The sequence below is a fragment of the Phytophthora infestans genome, genomic scaffold (assembly GCF_000142945.1).
Source record: "Phytophthora infestans T30-4 supercont1.83 genomic scaffold, whole genome shotgun sequence".
Lineage (NCBI taxonomy): Eukaryota > Oomycota > Peronosporomycetes > Peronosporales > Peronosporaceae > Phytophthora > Phytophthora infestans.
In genome coordinates this window covers 180,354-195,231 of record NW_003303676.1, presented here as the reverse complement: position 1 = coordinate 195,231, position 14,878 = coordinate 180,354, and the positions used below count along the sequence as shown (strand labels likewise).

Sequence of the window (14,878 nt, the reverse complement as noted above, 5' to 3'; positions counted from 1 at the left end):
TGTGGTCTGTCTCGCCGTTGTAGTTGCTGTGAGCGAATTACGTCGTCGACGTAGATCGAACGTTGTTTCACGCAAACGTTTGGAGTGGGAGCCGCATCGAGATCGACTAGTGCAAGAAGGACAATTCGATCGTTATTATAGAATGAATGTTATAGCATTCGAGCGGCTCGTTGAATCTCTAAAGCCTGTCTTAGAACGCGATCAATTGAAGTCACGGAACAGAACTGGTATCGGACCTGTAACGCCAGTAAACAAGGTACAAATGACTATATCATGGCTCGCTGGAGGTTCTTATCATGCAATTCGAGCTCTGGCCGGTGTTAGCACCTCTGAATTTTATTCTGCTGTTATTGAAGTGATGAATGCAATATGTGATGACCCTAGATATCAAATTACGGCTCCTGTTTACGACATGGAATCTATTACTCGAGCAGCATCACAATTTGCAGATATCAGTACATACAACATTCTTACGGGTTGTGTTGGTTGTGTGGATGGGTGGTTGTGCACTATAAAAGCTCCAAGTGCAAATGAAGTCCCCGACGTATCAGCTTTCTTTTCGGGTCACTACTTGTGCTACGGTATAAATGTGCAGGCCATGTGTGACGTAGCGTGCAGATTTACCGGTTATTGTTTTAACTCACCAGGAAAGGTTTCGGATAGTGTTGCTTTTAAAAAGTGGCCATTGCACACTGCTATCTCCAATTTACCCTTTGGGTATTATGTCATCGGTGACAACGCGTACCCATTGTCATCATCCGTGCTGGTGCTCTTTACGAAACCGGAGATCAAAACCAGAGATTATTCCGACTACAATTTTTATGTATCCTAACTATGCATTCGAATTGAAATGTCCTTCGGTCTCCTGGTTAATAAGTGGCAAATATTTAAGAGGCCACTGGCAGTGAACTATGTACATGCAGGGCTCGTTATCAAAAGTTGTATGAAATTACATAATTACTGCATAAACGAGCGCATTTCTCAACCGGAAAGTGGAGGACCAAGCAATGCCGCGTCAAGAGAATTTAACGCAATGGAAAACTGCAGCTATTTGCCCACAGTAGCTGACGACACGGGTAAAGATAATATGCAGGTTGTAAACGGTCATATCTTTCGCAAAGTGGTTTTAGAGCACATTCAGAGATACAATTTAGCAAGGCCTTTAAGTAAATAAAAACCAATCGGGATATTAAGGTAAAAACAAATATTCATTGATCCGTTAGTCCCTCATTATGTGATCTTGAAGCTCGTCCGATTTCTCCTGCGCAGTCTGAACGCGCCGAAATGCAGACTCACGTTCACGCTCTAGATCAGCGACGTCCATCCCTTTAAGTCCGTTTTCATAGATGCGTATGTCGAGATCGTGCAATGCTTGACGGCGACGAGCTAAAATTCCATCCACAGCGGCTATTTTCTCCACCAATACATCTCTCTATATCTTCTCGCGTTGAAGACGTGCAACAGCGGTTTTCTCCTCAATTAATGCTCCTTTTGCACTCGATACTTCAATCTCGACGAGTTTGTTAACAGCTTCAGTGAGAATGGAAACGGAATCGAGACTCTTTCGTTGATCATCTTGTTTTTGCCGCTTCCTATTCACTTACTGCTTCTTTTCACTTGGCCCCCGCTCTTTTGATTCGTCATCTTCGTTATCCTCGTAAATACAAGTAGCACAAAATTCCCGACCTGAACCGCGTTCTTCACACCACAGGTGAACGTACATGGCTACTTTATCTCCTTGGCAAAATTGCCAAAATTCGTCATGTGAACCTGATAATTTGCATCTTCCTTCGGCTGCGGCGAAACGCGAATTACATTCCTTCCACATAGACTTAAGTTTTGCACCGGAATGAGCTGTAATTAACTGCGGTTCAATACCCTCAAACAACGAGTCTGGAGACACAAGACGGTCGAAGTCATCGTTAAATGTACTGAAAGCTTCGGCCACCTGCTCCCAGAACTCCCGACCACCCTCATCTAGCTCACGCCGTGTAAGTGCGTCACCAGATGTGATAAATTTCTCGAAAAAATCTTCAGAGAAGAGTACGTTGAGCAGGCGATACAAACAGTGCTTGCTTCTGCGTTGAGTGGTCTCTGCAGAAGGCCCCCTACCACGTTTGGCCTGCCGCTGACGGTCCAGTAGCAGCTCCATGGCATTCTGGGACTCATCGTACCCCTGAAGGATAGTAACTCGATCGGCCTTGTTCGTATTCTTCGCCACAGAAAGCTTACGCGCGGTACACTCTAACTTTAGTTGATCTACCGTCCAAGTGCTGTAGTCGTCCGACGAGGGCGGAGGAACTGTGCGCTTGCTGCCTGCCTTCTGTACAGCAGTCCAGTGTGTGCTCACACAAGCTCCACTACTAGTGGAGGCATCTGCGACCGTCGAGACGGCGGACTCCATGCTAAACGAGAGACCTCGAGCACACCGGTTTGTGTTGCTGAAGCAAAACGTCTGTGCTTCGTGACCCGAAGGGTCACGATCCCGTTAAGAGTGAATTAATCATGATCTGCACGTACACTTAACCCTAACTGGATCATGCTCCGTCGTGATCCCGTTAGGAACCGGCCTGAGCGACACTTGTTGACTGAGCTGGCGGCCAACCCTGCATCCTAAACATAACTAAAGATTCACAATACAAGAAAGTCAAATGAATATACACCACACAACTTCAACCTTGTCCATATTATGCCAGCCCTTGCAGAGAGCTAAGCAGTACATCTGCAGGATTGGGTACCGGGAACGAACTATTAAATTGGTATGCGTGTGGGCAATTGTTGCTGTGCATCTTGTCGAGCAGCCGTGAAGGTCTCATGAGTATGGGTAATCGTGGTCATTCCATGGAGTTTAGCGTCAAGTTGTGGGCAGTTGCGATAGAGACGAAGTTTCATTGGGGAAATTGAGACGACCGCATCTGGACGAGGAAGCTCCGGATTGTTTGGATCCACGTTTAGCAGCGATACCGCAATGGTTAGTCTCAAATGGATCGTCTCGCTGTGCTTCCATAAACGCCTGCAATCTTTCGTTATTAATAGCCCCATGCCATGCCTCAAAGTATAGTACGATTTGTACCTGCTGCTGCTGTTGCAGTGGTTCAGGCGCTTGGTGCTCGCCAAAGTAAAGTCGCAAGAAATGCAGATCGTGTACAGTATCAGTTGTGATCCAGAGCAGTCGAGCTTTGATTCGAAATGATTCGCGCACTACTGGATTGCTTACGTCGTTGTGTGTGATGAACTCCCGCAGACCTGTTTGTCATTAATGAAAACGTCGTTAGTACTAGTATCCCTGTTGCATCCCAATGATAACGACTTCCCGTCGATCGTGTCGATGATCTTGCGCTCATGGCGCTGCATCGTCTTCTTGAGCTTCTTCAATGGCGACTGGTAGCTCGTCACTGGAGACAGTTGATCACTGATTGACGCAGCTCTTGTGTGCACAGCCTCGTGCTCCATCGGCTGAGACGACAGGGACGACAGCGTCATCCACCACTTGCTTGCCCGTCGAGTCTTTCTTGCGTCGCTTTGGTGGCATCGTTCTGCAAAGGTGGGGCACTGACAGCGAAAACGTAAATAATATGGAGAGGTTCGACAACACTCTCGGCGAAAACCGCAAATGATGTCCGTTGTGAACAAGACCGTAGGTGCTACAAGGGACGAGGTCATCGCTGCGAGCAACGATCCGCAATCAAGCGGAATTAGCAGTCCCGTTACACTACGAAACCTTGTGTAGTGTCCGACGAGAACATTGAACTCGACATTATTCAAGAACATGTTAACGAAGTCTGCTCGCTCCCAACCCACGCATGGTGTCGTGCTGCTTTGCCGAGCATTCTCGACAAAAGGAACATGCTGTCAGCTTTTCTGTGTGTCGCTTCAGTGTTAGCCATATTCACAACGTGGTCTGCTGGCTACTGTTCGTGTCCATGGTTCTTAGCATTGACGAACAGCGTGAGCGCAATCGAAAGGCTGTGCGTCGTCATCGATCACGTGAGACTGACGACGCACGGAAGGAACGACAGAAACGCGATCGAGAACGACATCGGCTTGTGTATTCGGCTGTGAGTACTGATGACGAGAGCCACGAACCAGCTCGTGAATCGAGACATGGTTGGCTAGACGGCGAGATTCCAAGGCCCCAACCCGTGTCCAGGGATACCAAAAACACTGCGCTGTATGAATTGAGATTGAAGCTGGGACCATCCGGGCTGGACAAGGCGACTTGCGCTGTGTGTGACGGCAACAAACTGCGCAAATTAAAATACATGATTGAAATTGTGGACTCTGGTCGCATTCACCGGATGCGCTCTCGGCTATCAAGCGCCAGCGATAGTTTGGCGATATTACTGCTTGCTGAGTACGACTGCTCTGGGATTTTTGAGGAGCTAAGCGGCATTCTTATTTCCAGGCGCGGTGCTCACCCATCCGGGTACGTTTAAGTCTGTGAGCAATGCCACATAAGTCTGGAGAAGCAAACGCTCCCGAAATTTGCCATTAAAACGGCTTTTATATCGGATTGTTACCTGATCGATTTGCGAATATTACTCTTCCCGAGCGGCTAATGACGCAGAACGGTATCAATTGTCGCCGTTACGAGAGTCATGCGTGGTGGAGCACATCGCTGTATCCGATCCCATTGCCTTGCCTTTGATTCAACTCCCGGTCCTGCAGCAAAGCTATTACCAATGTTACCTCATGGCATCACGGCGTACCGTGTGGTTCTGGCTGGACCATTAACGACAGAGCAGCAAGCTCGGATACGGCAAATGCATCTCGTCCGGTGTTGCGTTGTCGAAGACTTGCTCGCTTTCTATCGCGAGCACAATCTTATTTACGAGGATATAGTGGTGGACTGCTCTGATCTCGTAGTGGAAATCATACCGGAGCGCTTGATTTGTGAGGAGGATAATACCAGTATTGACGCTGATGATGTAGACGTGGAGAGCGATCGTGTAGGCGGAGTCGCCGAGTTCGACAATTCTGACGCAGAAACTGTCGTTGTTGAACGTCAAATAGTCTTCATTTCTGAGGATCGTGAGGTCAGCACGCAAGACACCTCACGCGCAACTGTACGTGTCGAGGAACTACCGGCTCGCGCTCCTCACAACCGCAGTTTCTAGTTCGTCACTCCAGCCGATTTGTCGTGAACGATAAGTCATTATTCGCTCGTATGTTCCCTCACCTGTTCCCGTATGGCCGAGATCATCCGAACAAGGAGCGGGTCGCTCCAGTATCGTTAGAGGCCTGCATTCATCATTACAGTATGTTGAGCACGCGAAGGTTTGCCGAAGACAAGCTTTTCATGCAGGTGTGTTATGATTTTCTCTCCGTCCAAAAGATGTACCTACAAGTCGCACTAAAATGCAAGCGCAATCCTGCCTTGTTTGAACCCTTCAGTGCTATTACCGAAGACTCGTTAATGGAAGCTCTCCAGCAGAAAGAGCTGCGCCGCCAAGGTCGAACGACATCGAATGACGACATCTCCTCTACCGCTAGCAAGTTTCTCAATACAGTCGAGCTCAGTGGTGGTGTAATTTGGGGAAGCGACGCCGAGCGAGCGCAGTGCCGTCGTCGCGCATTTGCCTACCATACGCGATACGATCAACCAGCTCTATTCGTTACTTTGACGCCAAACGTTGGCGAATCGTTCGTCATGGCCCAATATACGGGCATCACGTCCGTTGATGTGCTCTTCGACGCAAACTTGGCTGTCCTGCCCATGCAATCTGCACTAAACAGCGCAGGTTGCGCAATGACGTGGTTTCCGCTCGCCTCTTCATGAACAACATGGATGCCTTTATCGAACATGTACTCGGTGTGGCTCCCAAGCAGATGAATAGCAAAGCATTTGACGGACTCTTTAGTGACGTCGAGGCCTACTTTGGCATGGTTGAGACGCAAGGTGGTGGCACACTGCACGCCCATATCCTCGTTTAGCTAGTCAATGCGCCCCCCCCCCCCAACACTGACGCATTCCGTCAAGCGATGTCCAAGTACGGCGACGAGTACTACCGCGACGTGGCTGCATATACCGTGCTCAGACAGAGCCGCTGCTCGTGCAATGCCCGCAATGTGCTACAAAGATGAGCTCTCAACACGTGATGCGACGTGTTCTCCTGCAGCATTGACCATCGACCTGGCCACCACCCATGCGAGTATACACAGCAGAAGAGCTTGAATCAGCCATTCAAACAGAAGTCCAATGCCGTGGAAGTGTTTCCGCCGCAAAAGCTGCGGTCTTTCGTCGAGACATGATCTTGTCGGCAATGAACGATGGTGATGATGTTGATGGCGATCGCTTGCGAGCATTGAATGAGACGCCAAATCGACATGAGCAGCGCCAAGACGATGCATTTCGTAATGACAAAGTAGCTCGTGCTGTAGAGGTGTTGCCTCCATTGGTCGACGATGAGCGGTGGGCGGCAAATGCTGTCGCATTTGCGATATCCATTCTCGTCTTCTTGCTTAATCTTCATTGGTGGTTTCACGTTGGCAGTTGTTTCAAATCAAGTCGGGCATCGTCACCAGGACAATGTCGGTATGGATTCCGCGAACACGTGTTGAGCAGACGTGTTGTACTAGCTCTGGCGTCGAGCTTGCTCGACGAATACCGTTTGAGTACGTAAATGGCTTCAATGCCGTAATTATGCTAGCTTTCAAGTCTAATCATGACGTTCAAGTGATGATCGGCGGACTTCAGGCACTGATTCGCATCTTCTACGCTACTAAGTACGTCACCAAGATGCAAAGTATGGTCGATTCTATCACTGCCGTTGGGTTGGCGGCATTTAACGACGACAATTGCGAGAGACCCAAAACGACAGCAATGAAGCCGATCGCTCTAATATTGGGCGCAGACGCGTTGCGTCTTTGGTGTTTACGATAACCAATCGCCGCGAAATCGCTGGCCCGCTTGCTGTACTGTATCTGCTGCGTGGGGCGTGCGCCTACATGAGTGCTCCACGCGCATTGCTTCTTCTAAAAGAAGGGCCAAGGGAGTTGATTGAACAGGACACGCACTCATGCGATTTATTTGAGCTACAAGTACACAGCGCTGGGGTTACTTTCCGATAAGCTTCTTTCCTAGACGACTATATATTTCGCCCTTCGGAGCTTGACTCGCTCTGTCTGTACGAGTTCGTAATGGGGTACTTCCGGCGAAAGCAAGTGAGGCCAACACAAGCACGTGAGCTGTTCTTGATTAGCCACCCACTACATAGCTCATTTCGCGTCGGACGCCGTAAAGCAGAGGTCGTTCCAATCGTCACCGGTGTGCGCATGCCGTACTTGGATTCCGAAACTCCTCGCGAGCTTGTCGCCAAGCGCAGCTAATGCGCGCTTGTGCTCTTCAAACCGTTTCGCAACATTCGGTATTTGCTTAGTGACTCGACCAGTGAGACATCATGGATCAACGCGTATTTACAATGGGAGCCCACTCGAACGAGCTTTGTCCGCGAAATCATGGCAAACATGGACGACTACTATCGCGCAACTTTGCAAGCAAAAGAAGCCAACGACTGCAATCATGATGAGCAAGATCATGAAGCTGACAGTGACGAACTCACCGGTACCCGCAATGATGTCGAAGCAGAGCTTGACAGCTTTATATGTGAGGACCTGCCTTCAGCAACGACTAGAGTCGATGATTTTGTTGGACGATTTGACGACGACGCTGCTAGCAATACAAATAAGTCGAGTGTTCCAGTCTTTCCAACCTCAAAGTCTGGGTCAACTGCCTCCAGTACCATGTACCCAGAGCTATTGGTTGCGAGTGCGTAGAATACAGTCGATACCTCGATTCAGTTGAACCATGAAAAAGTTGTGGACATTCCAGTCAACGAACTACAGCAATGGGTGAAAGATCCTGCAACTAATGATGAGGAATCTTCAACGGCCGAGCAGCCGGCTAACGAACGCCCAGCCGATGTGATTGAGCTCATACAACGCGCATTAGAGTCGGATAGTGAGTGGTTGCCTTCGATCCAGCAGCATGACCGGCCACCACTATGCCCATACTCAACCATCGGCAATGTCTCCAGAGCATTCACGCTCAATCGACGCCAGCACGTTGCCTTCTCGATCATAGCAGCGGCTCTCCTTCATCGTTTCAAACAGCAAGAACTCGCCAACACTCATGGGTTGGCATGATACCGAGCCACTGACTTCGAGTCCCGGCTACTAGATGACAAGCTGCTCATGTTCCATGGTGGCCCAGGTGACACCGGCAAAAGCCGCGTGATCGACGCCGTGCATGCGTTCTGCTCGAGCTGGCACCTCAGTTATTGCATTGAGAAGACGGCGTTGACTGGAAAAGCGGCCACACTCATCAGCGGTCGTACGCTCGCGAACTTCTTGATTTGACTGCAGCACGCTGTCAAGGAGAAACGAATTGCACCACTTGATATTCGCGTCATCGACGAGGTCTTCATGATGAGCAAGTCGGAATGGCTGAAACTCGACAAACTCCTGCGCCGCTACATGCAAGTCGCGAATGTCCCATTTGGCGGTATTTACGTTGTGCTGGTTGGAGATTCTCTTCGGATGCCGCCAGTGAAAGCGGACGCCATTTACGTAAACCCCATCAATAAGCCGAAGCCCAGCCGACGTTGAAGGCTTTGAGCTGTGGCGGAAGATCACCACAGTTGTGATTCTCGAAGAGTCCGTGCGCTTCTGCAACGACCCTGAGTGGGGTGAAGGCTGTCAAAACGCTCGATTAGGGCGGTGGACTCCCGAATTTATAGACATGATTAACGCGCGCGTTATCCAAAACACCGAGCATGACACTACTCAATCGCTCGAAGACGAAGTTGGAGACTCAGTTGTATTTGTCACTCCTGAAAATGCTACTCGCTTGGCCATAAACAACTCTTTTGTATCAAAGGCCGCGTCGATGCTGCCAAGCAACGTCTACCCCATCCGTGTAGTCGCGATTTTCAAAGGTGCGCTCAACGACTTGAGCCAGAGCGACCTTCGATACGTGCTCAGCCTGCCAGACAATCGCTTTGGCAGGATGGCACCGTACCTTGATCTAATAGACGGCATGCCGATTCAAGTCACCCAGAACGTCGCCACCGCCAAGGGCATCGCGAACGGCACACTCGGGGGGCTCAAGTACGTCCATTTCCGCACCGGGACCCAGTTTCAACTCGATCGGGATGGTGCAACTGCCACAGTCGTACAACGGCCAAGCCAGTCACCTGACTACGCCATGATCCGCGTCCCGAGGCCACAGGCAAGACCAATCAGGCCAAGCATCGACCCCGAATTGTTTCCCGTGTTCTTTACAACCGAGGCGTATTCCAAGACGACCATTAAACTCGCACCAGCGCCAAACGGCCAGCCCCGATCCATCACGGTGTGACTGCAGCAACTACCGTTCGTTTGCGCAGTCGGTTCAACGGTATACAAGGTACAAGGCGAAACGCTCGAGGCCATGGTCGTCACGGACTGGAAATCCACTCAGGGAATAATTAATGAACTGGAAATCCACTCAGGGAATAATTAATAAGCCCCAGCAAACGTACTTGCTGGACTTGCGAGTGACCACGCGTCATGGATTGATCGCAACGGTGGTACTAACAGCAAAACTTGCGGCATGGTCTAAGCCACCTATACACGCACTACAAGAAGAAGAACGACTATAACATCTTAGCGACAATACGTTAGCGGGGTTCCACCTGCCAGTGACCGCCAACGTCATCGATTCTTAGATGCAGTATTCGTCAGCCCCAAAACTGGAAGCCTAACTAGGCATCCCTTTGCATTAACACAAATGTAATCAACAGCCGCCACGCTTCGACGGAGCAAGCGAGGCTCCGATTTCCGAGAGAGCGAAAAGCAGCTTCTGAACATGTTGCTCGATTGTGAAAAACAAAAACCTTTTTGGGTAAAGCATAAATCACCCAGAAATATTGTTCGATTACAGAGAAAAACCAATACGGCATATGATGGTTCTTCGAACTACAAATTGTGCACGTCGCGACAGCCGCAGTCCCGAGGCGCAAGATGCAGAAGGGACATCTGTGACCATTGTAAAAAATAATACTGTGTTTTAAGACGTTATATTTGAGACAGCCTGTAAGGGGGTACGTAGCCCCAAGTGTACCCCTGGCTACATGAAATGTGACATATCAACACTTCAAGATACCTGGTACATGGTACCAGGGTCGTCAGAGGTCAACCATTGGCTGATGACATAGCTTTACTATAGGTAACTTATATTTTGTATATTTAACTCAAGCTTAGACTACCTATAAATATATTCAGCTTACTCCCTACTTTAAACTGGTCACTGCGCTCCCTTCAACAAAACGGACCTGTGAACTACTGTTCACTAAGCGTTTGTATACTCTCGGAAGCCGACTTCCTCTAGCGCAAGGTGTTGTGTGACCCCGTCACACTTGGTAGCCCTTGTATTCAATCCCGCCACGCGGGTAGACTACCGGAACCTCTCTGAAGTTCGTCGCCATGGATAGGAACGGCTTCTCCCATCTGAAAAACTTACAGTCCGAGTAGGTTCGGAAGACGACTGGCATCTTCGGAATGGAGACCCTGCAGCTCTTGGTGGCGTCCAAACCGGCCGAGCAGCTTCAGCTTTTTGTCAATGCTTTTGACGAGCGACGGGTCATCGAATATGTGCGGGAAAACCTGCAGGCTGCGACGGCGGAAACGAGTCCGCCACACCCGAAGTCAATACGGCTGAAGGTCAAGACGTATGAAGGTAAGGAAGGTAAGAACCTTTACTTCTGGTCTCGAGATGTAGGGCTCGCGATGGACGCAGCTCTGATCTCGACCGAGCAACTCCGGGTTGATTGTGCGCTCTCCAACCTTAGTGGTCGTGCTAAGTGTTGGACGTACACGCGGGAGGCGACATCGCCTGGATGTTTCTTATCCTGGGCTCAGCTGCGCGAACAGCGTCGAGCCGCGTTCCTCCCGGCGAGCTACGAGTACCGGCAGCGCTCGCGCTTCCTCTCATGCAAGCAAAACGACGCGAGCTGCACGAGTACGCCCAAGAGATGCGGGATCTCACGGCGTCCCTAGTAGGCAACTGACATCAAGGTGATAGTGTTCATGGACGGCCTTCGAGTGGGCCCGGCGCGCACCCAGCTGTTCCGGGTGCCGTCAAGCACCCTCGAAGAGGCGATTCAAGTGGCTCTTCACGAAGAGTACAGCCATCGCCAGGCGGGTACGCCTGCCTCAGCAGAATTCTGTATTGAATCCCGGTCGGGCCAACCCAACCGGACCAGTTCTTATGGAACTCGAGTCTGCCGAACAGCGCGACATTCGTTGCTTCGGCTGCGCGAAGCTGAACCACTTCAAGCGTGACAGTCCCGCGGAGAGACACCGCAGGCGGACGTTTACGAAGCCCGTCCTCAAGTGGCGCTGGCAGAAGCCAGGATCCCGGGGTCAGGTGAATGCCGGAGACCAGTATAGGCGGGGCGACCTACTGGGGAAGAACTAAGTCTTCGTGAGAGGTACGCGGGTGGCGCATACCACAAGAACTTAGCCCCTGAGATTCTTCGCACTCTCGAATCGCCGAAGAGCAGCAGCGGGCTGCTTGAAGTACACGGATATGTACGGGGATACGATCACCCCTTTGGGATCTTCATCGATTCTGGGGCGTCGAAGACGTTCGCACACTGCAAGACGGATGCTCGTAATAGCAACAACTTGTCCGATGCTACGAGAGTAAGCAAATGTAACGGGACGGTGTCAGTTCTGGCCGACAGGAAGGTCGTCACTGTCCCCAACATCCAAATGGGAGTTGACTGTTCAGTTCGAAGACTGCGACAGCCGACATGGATCCCTACGACTTGATCCTGGGCACGCCCTGGCTCACGAAGCACGATCCCTGGATCGACTGGCGAGGTAAGGCAGTCGGTGCCAGCCGCCCTGTGAAGTCCGACAGAGCATTGGTGAATCATGCTCTCACCTCTGTCAGGACCCTCGGCGTTCGCAAGGGTTGCCAGGGTACCGAAGCATCCGGCAGATGCTTGGGAGTGGTCGACGTATAAGACGACTCCGAGGAAGCTTCAATGGTGGCGGCGCTGACCAAGTGGGTAACTTAGATCCGCAAGCGAGTAACATAGTCCCGCAGACAGCAGCAGCGTCACGAACACTGGTGATAGCGTTTTCAAGGTGGGTAACATAGTTCCAGACCCGGTCGCCCAGCCCTTAACTGAAGAGGAAGACGTCGGATACGCTTCCTGTGTGGGTAACACAGTGCCACACGCGGTCGCCCAGACCTTAACTGAAGAGGAAGGCACTGTTCAAGCTTCCAGTATGGGTAACATAATTCCACACGAGGCCTTGAGTGCCTCGGATGTCCACACCACGACATCCCCAGACGTGGGTAACGAAGTTCCACGTCACGGTCGCCGGCTCCGCCGAAAGTCGGATCTGAACCTCGTTCAGATCGACGTCGCTTCAAGCGACTCGGCGTCCAGGACCCGGGCACCTCTGACGCAGCCGGTGGAAGAGGGCTATCATATCTTCAATGGCAAGACCGGTTTACATGACCGGGCACTTGGTGTCCACTTGGAACGTTGCCAGAGGTTTCAGAGATACTGAACCTCGAGGAAATGACGGCCGACTCTTTCCTGGTCAACCTCAAGGCTGGGGAGGTTGCCGAGATGGTGCTCATAAGACCAAAGACCACTCGGGAGCAGTTGAAATTCTCCTCTGTCTTGGATGACGACGTCCTAGAAGCGCTGAGCAGGCAGCGTCAGACACACTTGGGCTCTAAGATCCTTAAGAGCCCCAAGGATCCGGCGTATCCTTTGATGACGAAGTATGCGGGCGTGGTGAACAAGCACCCAACGTCTCCCACCGGATCGAGTTGTACGACGTGAGATCGATGTGCAAAAAACTGTGTCACGATACGATGGCATTTTCCACACGGACAGTGCAAGATCATTGATGCCTTCTGGGCTGCGAAAGCGAAGTGCGGGAGTCAAAGTCTCTGCACTCGACGGCCGAACTTCTGCGTTAGGAAGCCAAATGGGAAGTGGCATCTAGTTCACGCTTTATAACAAGCTGAACAACGCGACTGTTCCAGCCCAGACACCAATCCCACGAAAGGATGTGTTGCTGAACAACATGGGCAGATGTGTATTGTACCGTGCGCTGGATTTAGTAGACGGATACTACCGGATGCTGATGCGCGAGAGCGACATCCCGCTTACCGCGGTGAGCACTACAAGCGGCATGCTTTGGGAAAGGCTCGTCATGCCGCAGGCTTATCTATCACCCCGGTGACATTCAACCACCTGGTGATACATCTGTTCAGGCCATTGCGTGCCTTCGGACAGACGTACTTCGACGCCAACTTTGTCCATAGTCGTGCTGAGGGAGGCAAGACGGTCATGGGGGTGTATTTGGGGCATTTGGGGCATCTCCGTCGAGGATTGGACGTGATGCGAGCGAACAATCTCTAGCCAACCTCGACAAGTACGTATGCGCGTCACCAGAGATTAAGGTTCTCGGTTACTTCGTCAGCAATCGAGCTGAGCCAGACAAGGTCAAGGACATTGCAGCATGGCTGACGCCTCGATCCCAGAGGGTTTTTCGAAAGCGGTTGGGCTTGACCAATTACCTTCACAAGTACAGCGCAGGGTACGCGGGCCTCGCTAAGACCTTGTAGGGCTTCCTTCAAAAGGACGCCGACTGGCGCTGGGAGCGAGAGCACCAGGATGCCTTTGCCATCATCAAGACCAGTCTCTAAGCGTCTCCTGTCCTAGCCCTGCCGGACGAGACGAAGCCGTCCAGCATTGTCTGCGATGCTTCCGACAATGCAATCGGTTGTGCATTGCTGCAGGCCGATGCAGCTGGACACGTGGGATTCATCTCGTTTCAGCCCAGGCAGCTGAAAGCCGCCGAGCAGGCCTACCCTGTTCGCAACAAGGAGCTCATGGCAATGAAGAATGCCCTTGTGAAGTTTCGGGTTCATCTTCTGGGCTCAAGGCTCTTTGTAATCTACACAGACCACGTAGCATTAAGAACGACGACGAATTTGCCTCACCTCTCCCAACGGATGGCGAGGTGGCTGTCCTTCTTCGCGGAGTACAACTTCCGCGTTGGGTACAAGCCGAGCAAGCTCAAAGTGCTTGCGGGAGCTCTCTCTCGGCGTCCAGACTGCAAGTTGGCCCACATTGCACGGGTGACGACGGATCTATATGATCGGATACGCGTGACGTATCGGGACGATGAGACTATCACGCCTATCGTCAAGTTCCTAACAGGAGGAATGGACGCAAACTCCGACTGGCTTTCGTCGCGACAGCGTTCCCGGCTCCACCGATGAGTTGAAGGATGGCCTCCTCTATTACCGGGTGGAGCCCAATGAACCTCCACGGGTGGTCGTACCCAACGACGAGGATCTTAAGTTCGACATACTCGCGGAGGCGCACGATGCGCCCGCCAGCGGCCTCTTAGTTCGCGGGAAGACCTTCCTGTCGGTCTCTCAGGCCTTCCAGTGGACCCACATATACAAGTGGTCGCACGATACGTGAAGACATGTGAAACACGTCAGCGGGTTAAACCCGCAGGGTACGCTTCGGATCCGCTACAGAGCCTGTCCGTCCTGGCTGACTGTTGGAAGTCGATAAGTCTTGACTTCATCTTTGGGCTTCCCGCCGACGGACACGGCAACAATGGGATTTTGGTGCTCGCGTGTCGGCTGACCAAGATGTACCATCTTCCCATTACGGACGAACAAACCACAAGGTTGCTCGTCGATGGTGTGTTCCGCTATCACGGTCCCCCAGAGACGATTGGATCAGACCGAGACCCGCGGTTCACGGCTGCGTTTTGGAAAACGCTGTTTCCTTTACGGGGAACACGTCTGCAGATATCCACTGGGGGTCGTCCAAAGACAGATGGC

General features: G+C 51.4%; 2 protein-coding genes across 2 annotated transcripts; both read right to left on the bottom strand.

Moving 5' to 3' along the window:
- Positions 1-4,730: 4,730 nt before the first annotated feature.
- PITG_19189 (uncharacterized protein) lies at positions 4,731-5,922 on the bottom strand (the record flags this gene model as incomplete). The annotated part of the gene is made up of 3 exons (XM_002997183.1): positions 4,731-5,014; positions 5,346-5,580; positions 5,620-5,922. The coding sequence occupies 3 exons, from the start codon at positions 5,920-5,922 to the stop codon at positions 4,731-4,733; spliced, it is 822 nt and encodes a 273-aa protein (XP_002997229.1).
- A 254-nt stretch (positions 5,923-6,176) lies between these two features.
- PITG_19188 (uncharacterized protein) lies at positions 6,177-6,473 on the bottom strand (the record flags this gene model as incomplete). The annotated part of the gene is made up of 1 exon (XM_002997182.1): positions 6,177-6,473. One exon carries the CDS (start codon positions 6,471-6,473, stop codon positions 6,177-6,179), a length of 297 nt encoding a protein of 98 aa, XP_002997228.1.
- Between the last annotated feature and the right edge of the window lie 8,405 nt (positions 6,474-14,878).